Here is a 16,097-nt window from a genome sequence, read left to right as displayed (position 1 = left end):
AACATAAAAAAAATCTTAAAATTTTAAAAGAATTTTTAGTTGTATATTAGTAATGATGGTTGCTAATATGCATTTATTTTTAAAAGGATTTTAATTTCCTATAATATGTTGTCAAAAAACTAGTAAGGGAAAAAAAAAAAAAAAAACTAGAGCACTGTATATATATTACTCTGCAACATTTGAGGTAACTGTCTGTGGAAAAACCTCTTCAGCTTCATGCCAAAGTCAGACATGCTTTTTCGAGCGTTAAGCATGCAATTACTCAGGTTTTTAATTAAAACGGTTTCAACTTCAACTCAAGCTAAACAACAATTATTTGTCTCCTAAGATATGATTTGGAAATTAAGAATTGATTGGATGGAATTGTCGGGACCAGTTTGGTAAACCATAATCTCATAATTTATAGAATATCAGTACAAATGTAGGTGTGCACCTGGCACGGTTAGGTAAGGTGTGGGCATTTGGTAGTGATGGTAGGCAACTAATTCAAAGAAGCAATATATTATTAATGTACAAAGTGAAACCACAAAAGTATTTATTAACCAGCACAATCAAATAACGTACGTGTCACCACTCATCATCACATTTAGACACTTCAATAATCACTTAAAAACACTCCAATTGCTTCTCACATATTTCCTCAACTTCATTTATTTTTCCTTTTTTCATAGTGCTTCTCACTTCAATCCATCTCGCACCCTTTGGCTAATTAAAAAAAAGAAAAGGGGCTCTTATATAGGCTATGGCATCTCTTATGCCCATAACTAATATTCTCTCGATCTTTTTTCCTTTATGTCTAAAAATTGTTTCAAATGGGGTTTCAAAATATGAAATATTAAACAAGCTTAGAAGAAGGATTTTTTGGAAGGTGGTCTTCCAACTGCTCTCATGAGACTAGCAATCTCCAAAACCCTTGCCACTTTGGTTCCCCTTTTTGCCTCTGCTGATGCTCTTCTCTCCTCTGCTTTTCTATGAGCTTTTGCTATGTCGTTTTGCATTTTCTCCATCGCTCTTGCCCTTTTCTCCTCCAGCTTCCTCTGCACAATGCATGAGATTTTGAGTCATGATCAACAAAAAAAAAAAAGTGAGAGTAAATTACATAGACAGTCTTCAAATTTCGTGAAATTATATACACATCTTTCTATTTCTATTCTTATACTAATTTCTTTGATTGTTTGAAAAACACTACTCGAACACTCTTTAGAGATTAGATTACCTTTAGTTGTTTGAAAAGGCATTACATTGTGACCCTAATAAAAAAGATTATTATAAATGTTAGGTTATGTGCAATATCATGAAAATAAAGGGGAGTTTTGGCGTAATTTTCTGGAATCACTTTGTGTACAGAACCAAATTAAGTTTGTTTAGTCAACGTTTTGTTTTACACTTTTACTGCATGGCCACGTAACGTTAGTTAACTTATCATGAAATCAGATAATTGGAGAATTTGGTACTTGCTGGTGGGTAACACATTTGCACCTTTTTTTGCTGTCAACGTAAAAGTGGCTATAGCTTCAATAATAAGGCAATAAATGCAGGCCATAGGAACTGCTTTTCACATCACTAGGTCATACTACCAAAAGAATGTACCACTATGGAAATTGATTGCAGGTGCGTGATGTTTTAGCTTAAAATTGGCCATGCAAGAAAAAGAAAAAGGTGAAAAATGAGGGGTTGTGTATCGAAGAAAGAAAGAACTTATTAGTCTTAATTCAACTTTTCAAAGGACTCCTATTTCCCGTGATATCTTCGCATCATTTTCATCCTGTGATGATTTGGACATTAAACCTGTGGTATTATATGATCAAGCCATGGGAGAATGCATGGAAAACCCCCATTCGTACGACCAAGATACAGAAGGTAGTTGCTGTGTGTGAGACTAGTATTTGGGAAATGAAAATATGTAGAACCCCATCACATTTTTTTACATGATTTGCAACCATCTCATGATCATCCATCTATACATGACACATTATCGAACTCTCCAATATACTCGATTACGTGTCAGGTGAAAATCTATAAAGACCATGATGTTTTTTTTTTTTTTTTCATGATCGTGTAATTATTTTTCTATTTTGAGGTACATTAAAGTAGAGAAAACAAAAAGAAATATAGAAAGAAAAGTATGTGATAAATATAATAAAGGATGTAATGAGAAGAAAATTGATTAAAAATAAGATAAAAAATTAAAGAAAATGAAATATATGATTATAATTATCACTGAAAAAAAACTTAAATCTCATATCTTGATTATAGATAAAAATGACTTAATATATAAATAAGAGATAACTCCCATCTTACAATTTAATTTTATGAAATTAAATTAAATTTAAACTTTAAAACTACCTTAAAAAAACTAAGAAAGACAATAAATTGCCTTTGAATCTAGACTTACTCACTAAGAACTAGTACTAGTTTAGTTTTCCTATTTTTTGTGGTTCCTCAACAAGCATGAGAAAATAATTCACCACCTTTTGTTATACAAATAAATCCAATCCATGGTTAAGAAAAATATATACAATAATGAGACAATCATGGTAGCAACCCTCACTAGCCATGTATTGATTGGATCATGGTGAATCAATCCAAACCTGCTCTGTTTTTAGTCTCGGGAGTAATCATAAGCTCAAAGAAAGCCAATATTGAACCCACTAATAATAATTAGCCAAAAAAAGAAAGGCAGGAGACGAAGATGATATGAGTAATTAGGAACATGCAAGAGAAAAAAAGTTAATGGCATCACCTCGACTTTCTTCATCCACGAGGAAGCTTTCTGAACCTGCTCGCTCTCCCACCCATTGATGACAGCGTCTTCTCTCTTGAACCTGTTGTTAACCTTAGCAACCTTGGCGTTCTGCCATGCCGATATCTTGGCATCCACCTCCTCCTTCTTCACCCTCTGCACCGACACGTGTTCCTCGGCGCCACGTGTCCCACCACCAGCGTGGGACGACGGAAGCGGCTCCAGAGGGTGGCTATCGGGTACGATGGCCAAAGGGTTGCTCTCTTCCATCAACTCCTCCTCTCTGATCCTCGTCAAGTTGTTGTTGGCGGCGTTGGTTCCGTCGTTGATGGGACTGACAACGTTGTTGTCGTGGTCGATGTTGGAGCCCGCGAGGACCAAGGCGTTGAATTCCCGGCTCATGGAGGTGAAGTTGTCGCTGGAGGAGGCGCCTTCGGAGAGAGAGGAGGAGCGGTGGCTGTGGAGCGTTTCCCAGCGACCACGTGGCGGCGGAGGGCGCGGCGGGGTCAGGGCGTGGATTTCCCTGATGTCGGTGACGTGTTCATCTTCTTGGTCGCTGCTGGTGTTGGTGTGGCTCAACATGGCTTTTATTATGTGTGGACTGTGGAAGAGCAAAGTGAAAGGGTTTGGTTTTTAATGTGTTTGTGTTTGTGAGGTTCTTATTGTTAGTGAATGCAAATGGAGAGATGAGTGTAGACCACACACATAACATACACATGGGCTCCAGAGGAATGTAAATCTTTTACTCTTACTTTTAAAATAATGTTTCCCTTTCCCATGAAAACATTTTCTGTTCTCACACTTCTCTCAGCAGTAATTTTTCTTTTTTTCTTTCTTTCTTTGCTGGTTCAGTCCTTGAACTTTACTCTAATTCTATACTTGCTACACGCATTTCACTTTCTTTTTCCTTTCAGTCCCCTCCGAGTCCCTTCGTAGCAAAATGGTTATAACGTACTGCAATTTGTGCGGATGGAGACTAAGTAAGCCCAGTAACACGCTGCATGCCAGAGCCTACTAAAAACTTTTAATTAGTGATAGTCATGGTTGGAGCTATATTACTCCTCCTAGACTTAAATATAAGAAGAAGAAAAATTCATAAAAGGGTAATATAAGTAAAATAATAATAATTATGATTAATAAAATTAAATGATATTAATTATCCTCAGAGTTATTAGTTGACTGTGAAGTGATGTAATAATGTGACCACAAGGTATAATATATATAGTAGTTGTCACAATTAAGTTGTAATAGTGATAATAATCAATGAAAATGACTATTACATTAACACTCTAACAGTATATAAGTGTTGAAGAAGAGAAGAGTAAAGAATATATCATTCATGTATTGTTTGGTAAAGAAAAATTAAAAAATGAGAAGAAGTGTAAACAATAATGTACACAAAAAATTTCCACTCAAAATTGAAGAGAGTTGAGAAAATGTTGAGATTTGCTTCTTCGTATGATTATTGATTAATCCTCTTCAAAAAAAATTCATTAATCAAATATGATAACCTCACCCTACCAATTGTGATGTGTTCCCACTCTCACCTTATACTTATACTACTACTACTACTAATAATAATAATAATAATAATAATAATAATAATAATAATAATAATAATAATAATAATAATAATAATAATAATAACCACTATTATGGGTAGGATGGGAGTTGAAAATAGGGTTATAATAATCAATTAATGATATTTTTTAATCAATTAATCATACTTAGAAACAAATCTCAACATCTTTACAATAATAACAATAATTAAATAATAATAATATTTACTTATTATTTTTGAAAGCAAAATAATCTTTCAAAAAAAATAATTTCCCTATTTCCTACTATTTCTTTTCTACCAAATACTCCCTTCTTTTTTATTCATAGTCGTTTAAGGTTTTGCACGGGACTTAAGGAAATGATTGATATTTTAGTTTTCAAAAATATTTATTACTTACTTTCCTATTCTACCCTCTATTTTTTTATAGTATTTCGTTGGAAACATATTGCCATTTTAAATGTAACATTAACTTTACATATGTAGTTGAAGAAAAAATAGGTAGACATTAAAAATAAATAGACATATTGTTCAGTAAACATACATTAATTATCAAGAGTAAAAATGAGAAAAAAAATTAATAAGTCATTGATTTTAGTAAAATGACAATGAAAAAAAAAACGACAAATTCTCACAAAACAACTATGAATAAAAAACGGAGGGAGTAACATTTTTTGTCTACCTGAGAACTCGGAGCTGAGTCAAAGATGCTAATGAGGTTTTAATTAAAGAACGAGGGGCAAGACTTAGTTGCAAATGCACAAGAAGCTGCTCCAAGAACACAGGTTGGTGTTGTTGGTGTTCCATGTGAGCTTTTAGAATGTGTCTGAAGCAGTTTTGAAGGCCACTGAAACATTCAAATCTGAGTTTTATTGAAACCTTGAATTGTGAGAAGAAGAAAATGATAAACTAGAACGATAGGAATGAGTTGGGAGAATGTATGCTTCCATTGCTGGTCTGAGAGAAAAAGAAGAAGAGGAGTGAGGGAGGGAACTGTTTGGGTGGATTAGGGTAAAGTGGAGTGTTAACTTTGGAATTAATGAGGAATTGAAGTATTGGAGTTAGGGTAATAATTGGAAGGTGTCATAATTAATTAGGAAACTAAAATTGATTCAGAGCGGACAATTAATATAACTTAATCTGTTCAAGATATGATAGAAAAATCCTAACAATAAATCACACTAAATATTTGGATGGCGTGCTTTAATTGATTAGGATTAAATTTTGGTATACATAATTATTGTGTGCAAAACTTGGAACAGTTTTATGGGTTTCGTTATTATTCTGCGAAGTATCATAATTGTTGGATTCTTATCTGGTTATCTATTATTTGGACTATCTGGTTGGCAACAAATGATCTCATATTCAACTCTAAAATAATTCATGTTTCTGAAATACTAAATCTGGTGAAATTACATTCATGGAGATGGTTAAGGGTCAGATCCCCTTCTTTCAATTATGATTTCTTTTTTTGGTCCAATTCTCATAGTGTCTGTCTTTCTTAATATTGCACATTGGTTGTTAGCTTTCTGGGATATGAGAAACTTGTTGGATTGGATTAACTTTCTTAATTCTTTGTAAAATACTATGTGTATATAGGTTAGAGTACCATTTGTATTCTTGTTAATTCTATTTTACTTATAAAAAAAATCATCATATTTAATTAAAATAATTAAATAATATAAACAAAACATGTAATTAAAATTCTATAAAATAATTATATATAATAAATCTTATAATATTAATATATAGAATACATATGTCACCCTATTCTCAAAAGTGTAGAAAATAATGAAAATGACATTTTTTTAATTTTAGACTTTTTAAAAAATATTTTCAAAGAAGATATTTTCTAATATTGAAAATAAACATATTTTCGTGCTTATTTTTTATTTTCTTTAAAAATGAAAATAAAAAACGTAAAACCAAACCAACCTTAAGTTCGAAGAATAAAAACAAAGTTGTAAGAAGAGACACGACTTAATTAGATGATTAATGATTGACGTTGCATTAATTTGTAGCGAAGAATACTGTTGAATCTTTGAATTTTACTAATTTTCTGCCTCGACAGGAACAACTCAAGCGCTTGCAGTTTGCTATAACAAATAATAAAAAGCTAATTTATAGTATTGAATAAGGATAAGCATGATACAAATTAATGCTGTAAAAAAAAAAAAAAAAAGTGGACCAATATTTTAAAATTAACAAAAAAAAAATGATTTTCAATGGAGATATTTTTATTGAAGATAAGTTGGAATCAACCATATAATCGAATCCAATATTATAAAGATTATAGATAGGCAAAAGTGGATAATTGTGGAAGGCAGGGGCAGAAGAGCAAAACTAAGGTTTTATTGTTGAATTAATTGTGATGTCGGCTATAAATTATATGAATGGCCCACTTATAATATTATAGTACGAAATAGACCCTTCAAAGTTTACACGTGTTATGTTCAGAACTTGAATACAGGTGGATGTTTCGCACGTGGCAACGATTAATTGGCATGGAGTGTATCAGTGTAGCTACGTATATTTCCTCCATGCAACTCATGACATCATAGGTTATGTTTTTTCATCTGTGATTACGCCACGTGTGTGGTTCCACTTGCCCATTGCCCATTGCCCATTGTCATTGTGCCCAATGCCCACGCCTCACCTTTCCATTAGCCTATTCTATTAAATTATCATTTCAATCCAATGTCAACATCATTAATTTCTCCTTTCTCTTTTTATTTATTCAACTATACAAAAAATTACTATTTACTCATCTTATAATTATTGTTATCGACTTAAATCCTACTTTTTATCCTTTATTTTACTTTTCAATTTTATTTTTATCTTTTATTTTTTTTTAAAATTATTTTGACCATCTATCTTTTAAAATTAGGTTTATTCCACATTTAAAAAAAAAAACAAATTATAATTTTTAATTTTGTTTCATTAGATTCACATGTAGAAATACAACTGTTTAAACTAAAAAAGGATATAAATATAATAAAATTGCATGAAAAATAAATCTCAAAAATAATTTAAAAAATGATAATATTATGTGTATTTTTAAGTTTTCTAGTTATTCGTTGAACTCGTTTATGACATTTTTGTTTGAATATTAGTTAGATTCAATTATTTTTTATGTAATTGAATCGATATAAATCTTACATATTCAATAAGTCAAAAAAATTATTCAAAATTATATTACAAAATTGAAAATGATTATCATTTTGAAGAAATTAAATTTATTCAAATTTAAAATTAAAAAATATATTTAGAAAAAAGATCCAAAAAAATAGTATTTAGCTATATTATTATTATTATAATAAAATGATAGTTTACAAATTTTAACTTGATAATAAATCAAATTAATTATATAAACTAAACTGCACAATTTTATGTATTAATAAATTCATAGAGACGAGGTAGTGAAAGCAGTAATTAATAATTTAAAGTATATCAATTATAGTTATATTATATCAATAATAAAAGAAGACTATAATACGACCAATTAAATAATTATACCAAGTAGTTCAATTTTTATAAATGTAGAAAAATAACACTCCATATTTAATGTATAAGAATCCCATTTAATACAAATTATTTGTTATGTGGAAAAACAGAAAACTATTGCTCTTTTGAAATATTAAAATAAATCTAAAGAATTAAAATACTATCCTTGTATGGCCTATTAGACTTTTTCTTCAGAATTGTTAGTAGGTGTTGTCATTAGATGTAATGGGAGTGTGAAAAGGATATAAGGGTGGAACAGTGACGTGGGTCATGTCACTCAATAACAAACAAATTTAGGTACGTGACTTGGAGGGAACTTGGTCATATTAATAGTGACAATTAAACTTGTTTGGATGAAGTAGTGATGAATCAAATTAAAAATTCACTCAATATATAATTTTTCTACTCAGATTTGTAAGGAAATAAAAAAAAGATGAGCACCCATATATTTTTTATTTCGGGTAGTTCCTGAATTATCCATTGTCAATAGCAGTGACTAATCTTCTCGCTATGTTGGAGACACTTCAAAGAATAAGATAGTTGGCCCGAAGATTTAACGCAGCTATATATTATAAGACAGGATTTAAATCCCTAATCTTATTTAAGTGTAGATTAGCCCCTACCGCTGAATCACACGCTTAGAATTCTCTCTTATATAATTTCTTTACAGTATAATACACTCAATTTCTTATTTGTCATCTATTTTTCCTGTTTTTTCACAAATTCTGTGCTACCAAATGAAGTATATGTAAAAGTCTAGAGAAAAATTCTTTTGATCTCCGTGAACCAGAATTTTCTTTTGAAAAAAAACGTGTTCTGATCTTAAGTCTTAACACGTGTTTTACTTAATTTATATTTGAAAACAATTTTTTTATTAATTTTTGTTATTTTAAAAAAATAGGTAACAATTTTGTTATATTTAATTTGAGAAATTCTACGGTACCTATATTATTTGGGAGAATACCGGTACAGTTGTAATTATAATTTTATTTTATATTTTATATTTTTAATAATTTATTTAAATAATATTTATGATATTTTATTCTTTAAATTTTTAAATTATTTAGTCATCTTATTTTTATTTTATATATTATAATTTTATTTGTAATAATATTATTATATATTTAAATAATTTAATTTTAATAATTTTTTAAGTATATTTTTTATCTTTTCACTTAAAATTTTTAATTTTCTATATTTTAATTTTAATAATTTTTTAAATATATTTTTGTCTTTTGTCTTAAATTTTTGAATTTTTATATTGTAATTTTAATAATTTTTTATTTTTACTATTTATTAATTATTTTTTTTAATATTTTATAACATTATTGAAATCTTATAATTTTAATCTCTATAATTTTATCTTATTTTTCATTTTATAAATATAATTTAAATTATTTATTTTATAATTAAATTATTTTTTTTAATAATTTTTATAAATTTACATAAAGAATGTATTCAAATCCCTCCATCTTTCGCAATTCTATTTAATTTTGCATGTTTAATGTGTACGTGTTTTCTTTACGGTTTTCCTTCTCTTTACTGTTTGGTTGTTCAACGCCATGTCATGTCATGATGACTAGTTTATGCTTGCTCTAATTTTTATGATCTTTGTGTAAACTTTAGTGATCTTTCTACTTTTGTACTTTTTGTTTTGCCTTAATTATTTACACCATTTACGATAATATGTTTAACAAACGAACATTGCTATAGTTTCCGAAAACAAAATCCGAAATATGTTCCGAATTATTAAAAAATTATTATTTTTTAATAAATTTATTATAAAATAATTATTTTATAATAAATTTATTAAAAAATAATAATTTTTTAATAATTTGGAACACATTTTGAATTTCGTTTTCGGAAGATACATCATTTTCCTTAACAAATACAAAGCATGCACTAATGCACCTTTATGTACTAGGTTTCCTTTTGGCGAGGGCAACACAAAAAATTAACTGCATTTTGGTCCTTGCATTTCTCTCTTTAAATATTTATATATATGTATATCACTATTCTTGTTTTTTATTCATGTAACACCAAAAAATGTGATTTTCAGATGGACACAAGATTAAAGTAAATAGATCATTATGAATCTTATTGGACCCTTTGGCAAATTCACTTTATTTTGACAATGATCTTTCCTCTTTGTGGAAAGATAGGGACGAAGGCCATTTTTTTTTTATCAGTCAGAAATAGCCAAAGGCCATATATATATTTGATAATGAGTGAACATAATGTTTTTATGGCACCGTTTATTTATTTCCGTATATATATATATATATATATATATATATATATATATATATATTTGTGTGGTAATAATATTGAAAAATAATTAAAAAGAGAAAGACAAACTATGAAAATAGAGTTTCGTTTTATTTTCTTAAAAAAATGTTTATAAAAGGATAAAGATGAATAATTAAAAAAATGAATGAAGAAATAATAAATAATAATAAAAAAAACAAAAAAAATATTTTTTAGATATATGAATTGATGATAGGGAAGTGAAAGGGAATGATTTTGGATAAAAATAAAATTAAAAAAAGATCTTTTTCATTTAATGCTAGAAATACGCATGACATGAAATATTTTCTTTATCATTTCACCTACAGAATTAACTAAACAAAAAGTTATTTAAATTTATTTTTAAGAGTTTAAACCCTAAACTCTAAATACGTACAGAACATATTATAAAAATAAGAGTGCATTTCATGTAAAAGGGACGGATTCATGAAGAGGAGGGGAGATCTCCTTTTTTGGGCAGAGCACCATTAATACACACAGTGAACATTGCGAACACACAGAAGCTGAACGAAGATCTCTTTTTGGTGAAGAAGTGCTACACAATCTTGCATGGAGGGACCCTCACAGACATTCCTCTTCAGCCTACACCACCCCCTGCACATTTCTTCATACACCACAAGCCCCTCTACCCCACATTTTCTTCATACCCCATCACGCACTCTAGCAATCAAAAATCTCATTCATTCTAGCAAACAAACAACACCTTGGGATCACGGTGAATCTTAACTCCACTTAGAAGCATCCCTTTATTCTCTCCTTTTCTAACTAAATACACAAAAAAACATCCATGGCACTACCCATATTTGAACCACAGTGAGTGTTTCATGGTGCGCTTCCAACAAGCACTTAAGAAGAAGACACAAAACACCTCTCACTTCCTTCTTTGCATTCATAACCGAAAGAACACACTCTATTTTTCGTTCCCATGCATGAATGAATGCATTACAACATTGAAAATGGATGACGCATGCAGTCTTTCATTATCTTTCTCCGTTCTCGACTTGCTTGTGTAACGCAAACCATGCACAAGTAGCTAGCAATACGCTCTCCTTCTAGCAACGTACGTACCCCCGCAAGCACTCAATATAAAACTAAACTATGTGCAAACTATAATCGTCACCGCGGGAGTCATGTTATGTTATCAATACTCAAGGATCAATGGTACGCGTGCTATGGAGTTTTGGTACAGGTTTCACTTTTGTTTGTTTTATTTGCCACTCTTTTCTTTTATTTGCATGGGAATATGGTTAATTAATTTGTATATGTTATTTGCTTTTGGCCAAAATTTTTCTTTTCTTTGATGCGTATCTTTGAATGTAGAGGTCACCTCCATTTCATTTTCTTTATTGCATTATTTTCTTATTTGTTTTTATTTTATATTATTAGTGTTTTGTGACAATATTAAATTTGCTTTATTACTATGTTTTTACTTATCTAAACATGTTTGTAAAAAAACCTAGTCTAGTGAAATAGTAAAAGTGGCTCCTAATTAAAAATATATTGTATACGTTTGTTTTACTTCTTTTATATTAATCTAATCATAATAATATAAAACATATAAAATATTTATGAATCTTGAAATAAGTAATAAATGAAATTGAGTGTATATACATATGTTTATATAGTGATAAGATTTTAAAAAAGGGGTTACTTCTTGAACGTAATATATCCTTTTTAATGCTTAAATTTTTTTAACACAAATTGTGATAATTTAATTGTTATGTTTTTTAAAGGATAATTTATTTCACAGATATTAAAATGAAGTATTTTAGACTTTAGACCTAAAAGTACAAGTTGTGACAACTTGTTATCTTAAAGTATTTTTAAGTTAAAAATATAAAACTTACATCATAAAAATTAAAAAATATCACTTCAATATTTTAATAAAGTATTTAAATTTATCATGACAAAAACTTTATTTGAAAAATGATTAATTAGATGTGACATCTTTTTAATCTATGAGTTTTAAGGTACAAGTTGTAACAACTTGATATCTTTTAACTTTTTTTTCTAAAGTGAAAATATTAAACTAAGATTATATTTTTGTACCATAATAAATAATGACAATAATTATAATTAAAATTAAATATTTTATTGAATTGACTTTGGTGTACACCTCAGTCAATTTTTTATATTTTAGGGTAAATGAGCTGAGACAGCTTAAGAATCTTAAATTTAATAAAAAAAATTAAAAGTTAATTAAAAAATGTATCAACATACAAATATTTTATATAAATAACTATATGTGACTCTGATTTTCCGTTACATATGAAGATACGTAAGAACATTAAATAAATCTTGTTGAGCCCAAAAAATAATATTATCTTTTTATATAATAATTTTAATTTTTTATGAAATAAATGCACTAGTTAAATAAAACACATTTGATTGTTATAGTTAATTTCGATTAATCTAGGATGAGATAAATATTTTATAAATTATAAATAATTTATTTAATTAATTAAAGGTAGTCATCTTAGGACAAACGTTGTGAGGTGTTAATATTTTCCTTATACGTAATCGACTCCCGAACTCAAAAATCTGATTTTTTGTAGATCAATTTCTATTTTATGATTTTTCCAAATTTTTTTTCGTAAAAATAAACTTTGGTGGCGGCTCCCTATTTTTAATCTATTTTTGTCACCTTGTGGTAACCTAGGTTGCTACAATATATATATATATATATATATATATATATATATATATATATATATATATATATATATGAGGATGAATCCTTTTACTACAAGAATAAATCTATCTAGGCTTACTCCGTTCAATAACTCATGTTCTATATCAAATTTCAACGATCCAACCGTTCAATTTAAAGTTCTTAATTAATGCATAGATCAAATCTACAAATTTTTGAAAAAAATTAAAAATTATTTGATACTTCATTTCATTAATTCAAATTGACGGATAATCATAAAATCATTTTATACAATGATTCAAATTAATGAAACGAAGTATCAAATGATTTTTAAATTTTCTAAAAATTTGCAGATTTGATCTATGCATTAAGAACTTGAATTTGAACGGTTAGATTATTGAAATTTGATATAGAACATAAGTTATTGAACGGAATAAGTCTATGTAGACTTACTCCTAGAGTAAGGGATCCCTCCTATATATATATATATATATATAAAAGAAAGTACCAATTACGCTTAATGATTCAATATTAATTAAATAGTATATAATTAAATAATATCAATAAAATAACACTAATTGATTAATATATAAAATAAATACAATATTATAATTTTTTAATACTAAAAACTAAAAAAAAAACATAAACTTCATATATTTCTAATATTTAAAGTATAACATATAAATAATAAAAAAAATAATGTTGTTCGGGGCATAAAAAGTCAATGTGGCCAATTAACTGTTAAACAGTGTCACTCATGAACACATGAAAAAAATTATTTAATTTTAAATCACATGTTAATGGTGAACTGACATTATTTAATTTTGAAAATTAAGAAGAGCAAAATTTACAGAAAAAAAATAGATTTAAACATTTTTAAGAAAGAATTAAATTAATGCTAGTTTTAAAGAAATTGTTGACCTGCCATAAATCAGTTTTTAATCTATTTTTTTCTAAAAAAAATTACTAATATTTTGGTTCTTTAACTGATTTTTTTGCTAGGTCAATTTTGTGGGGCATCTAAATTGAATTCACCAATTTTTAAATTGAACTAATCAGTCCGATCTAATTTTCGTATCATAGATAAATGTATGACCTCTATTAGTATTTTTCTCTCATTTATGATAAGTAGGTTAAATAATTAAGAATTAATTTTGCCTCCTGTAAAGGGAGGAAAAGTAAAACATGAAACATTAATTGTTAATGAGAGAATTAACGATTGATATTTGAATACATCAAAAATTTATTACGAATGCATGCATAGTATTTAACTATTAATTTTCTAATGAACTGAAATAATTTATTTTACCTTTTCTTTATTCATCCGAAATATTAAGGCAGCAGAAGCCGAGAACTACATATTATTGATAAACAAAGTGCCTATTGCATCCACAAGGCATGCATTGTGACGTTCCTGAGGCACTCATTATGCATCATCAAAGGACCCTCATGAACAACCCTTGTCCAAGATAGTATATATAACTAATAAATAATTTTTATTTTATAAATCAATTTTGCAAGACTGAATTAGATTTGTTTTTTAAAAAGAAAAAAAAAAAAAAAAAGAGTGTGGGACAAAGCTATTTGAATGAAACGATTAAACTTTTTGTTTTTATTTTTTTTCTACAGACACGGGAAGACATGATCCAAACTGATTTTTTTTTACTGAGGTTTTAAACACCTCGGAAAACTAAAACTATAACATGTATGTTTTATTTTGGATTATACATGTATCATGTATCTAATTTAATGTATCTCTCAACCGTATATTAAAAAAAGTACCTTTCTTGGGCTTCATGAACTAAGTTGACAAATTCTAGGCCCAATGAATATAATCTGGTCTCTTATTGAATAAAGTATTCTAACTTATTGCACCTCTTTAACCAAAAACATATCTTATTGGACCTCTTTGCCCAAAAAACATATCTTACTACAAATTCCTTATTCTCTGTCGAATATTCTCAAATATGTATCTTCTCAACCCCCCATCATCGTAGATGTAATTAATTACTCATTTCATTTCTCGTCAGTTTTCAATGAAATTGGTAGAAAGTTGAATTTTCAAACATGCTAATAAAGGTTAGATTCATTCATCATGTATATAAAGAAGACTTTGTTTGAGAGGTAAAACTCACACCTTAGAAGAAATTAATCTCTACCAATTGGGGAAATTCTTGGAGCAAATAAAAAAGAATACAAAGTCCCTGTTATCCTCTAGCGTAAGGGACATTTCTTCAAAGTTTAAACTTTAATCTTCCTTTTATTTCCCATACTTTCTTGATATGCATTTACTGGTCAATTTTTTGTTTTTTTGTCTTGACATTCTGGTCAATTTGTTGTCGTTTAAAACCAAATAGGAGGAAGAAATGAACAAAGCGCGTGATTTTTAAGGTACAAGAAAAGCCTGAAAGTCTGTTTCGGTAAAAATAGATAATCTGACTCAAATTTGAAAAATCATTTTAATTGAAAATTGTTTGATTAACTTATTATATTAAAAATATTTGATAAATTAATTGATATAACTATTTTGTTTTATATATATATAATATAAGCAATTGTAGTTTTAGCTTTTTTAATTAACTTTTAAAGCTCATCATTTTTTTAATAAAAAAAATATTTTATTAATAAATTAAAATAAATAGTTTAAGCAGTCTAATAGTTAAAATAAATAATGTAATATTAAAAATAGCAAAAAAAAGGTAATAAACATATAATATTTTATTACATTATCATTTATATTTTAAATAATTATATAGAAAATAAGGAAAACATTGAAAAAAGACATAAACTTTAGTGATATTTTTATAATTATTTATAAAAATAGAAATAAAATATTTTTTTCTCAAGTCAAACATGTGCTTTAATTTGAGGTAGTGAATATATTATTTCCATACCAATTTGTATTATTTTTTTCTTTTAAAACATCTTTTATCTTTTATATAAATAATAATAATCATGTTCAAACCGGAAAACATAATTGTAGATGATAAATTTTTTTATGTAAATATTTAATACAATTAAATATCTAAAATTTGAATCCGAATTCATTGATTAAATTAGAAGAATCTCCCTCGAGTTAATTCACACGTATGTTAATAATTTATATTGATTGTTAAATGTAGTTTTAATTAAATTGTGTCATTTTCCCCTTACAACGTGGTGACAGAAGAAAGAAAAACAAATCAAGCTTTTGTATTTCAATCAAACAAGGTTGAATAAGGTGCACGATAGAAGAAAATGATGGGAAAGGTGAAAGAAAGTGAGAAGAAAAATGAAAGAAAACGAGTAAAGAAAAACAAGAAGAAAGAAAATGATGTTTCCTTTAAAAATCAAAA

The 16,097-nt window shown here is 27.8% G+C and overlaps 1 protein-coding gene across 1 annotated transcript; it reads right to left on the bottom strand.

Moving 5' to 3' along the window:
* Positions 1–485: 485 nt before the first annotated feature.
* On the bottom strand, positions 486–3,549 carry LOC109795784 (remorin 4.2). Its single transcript, XM_020355324.3, has 2 exons — positions 2,744–3,549; positions 486–1,037 (listed from the first exon to the last, which is right to left on the bottom strand). Exons 1-2 carry the CDS (start codon positions 3,323–3,325, stop codon positions 846–848), a joined length of 774 nt encoding a protein of 257 aa, XP_020210913.1. The 5' UTR covers positions 3,326–3,549; the 3' UTR covers positions 486–845.
* Between the last annotated feature and the right edge of the window lie 12,548 nt (positions 3,550–16,097).

Source organism: Cajanus cajan, chromosome 6 (genome assembly GCF_000230855.2).
Source record: "Cajanus cajan strain Asha chromosome 6, NIPB_CcT2T_4, whole genome shotgun sequence".
NCBI classification, from domain to species: Eukaryota; Viridiplantae; Streptophyta; class Magnoliopsida; order Fabales; family Fabaceae; genus Cajanus; species Cajanus cajan.
The sequence above is the reverse complement of the archived record's forward strand: the minus strand, read 5'-3'. Positions and strand labels throughout refer to the sequence as shown.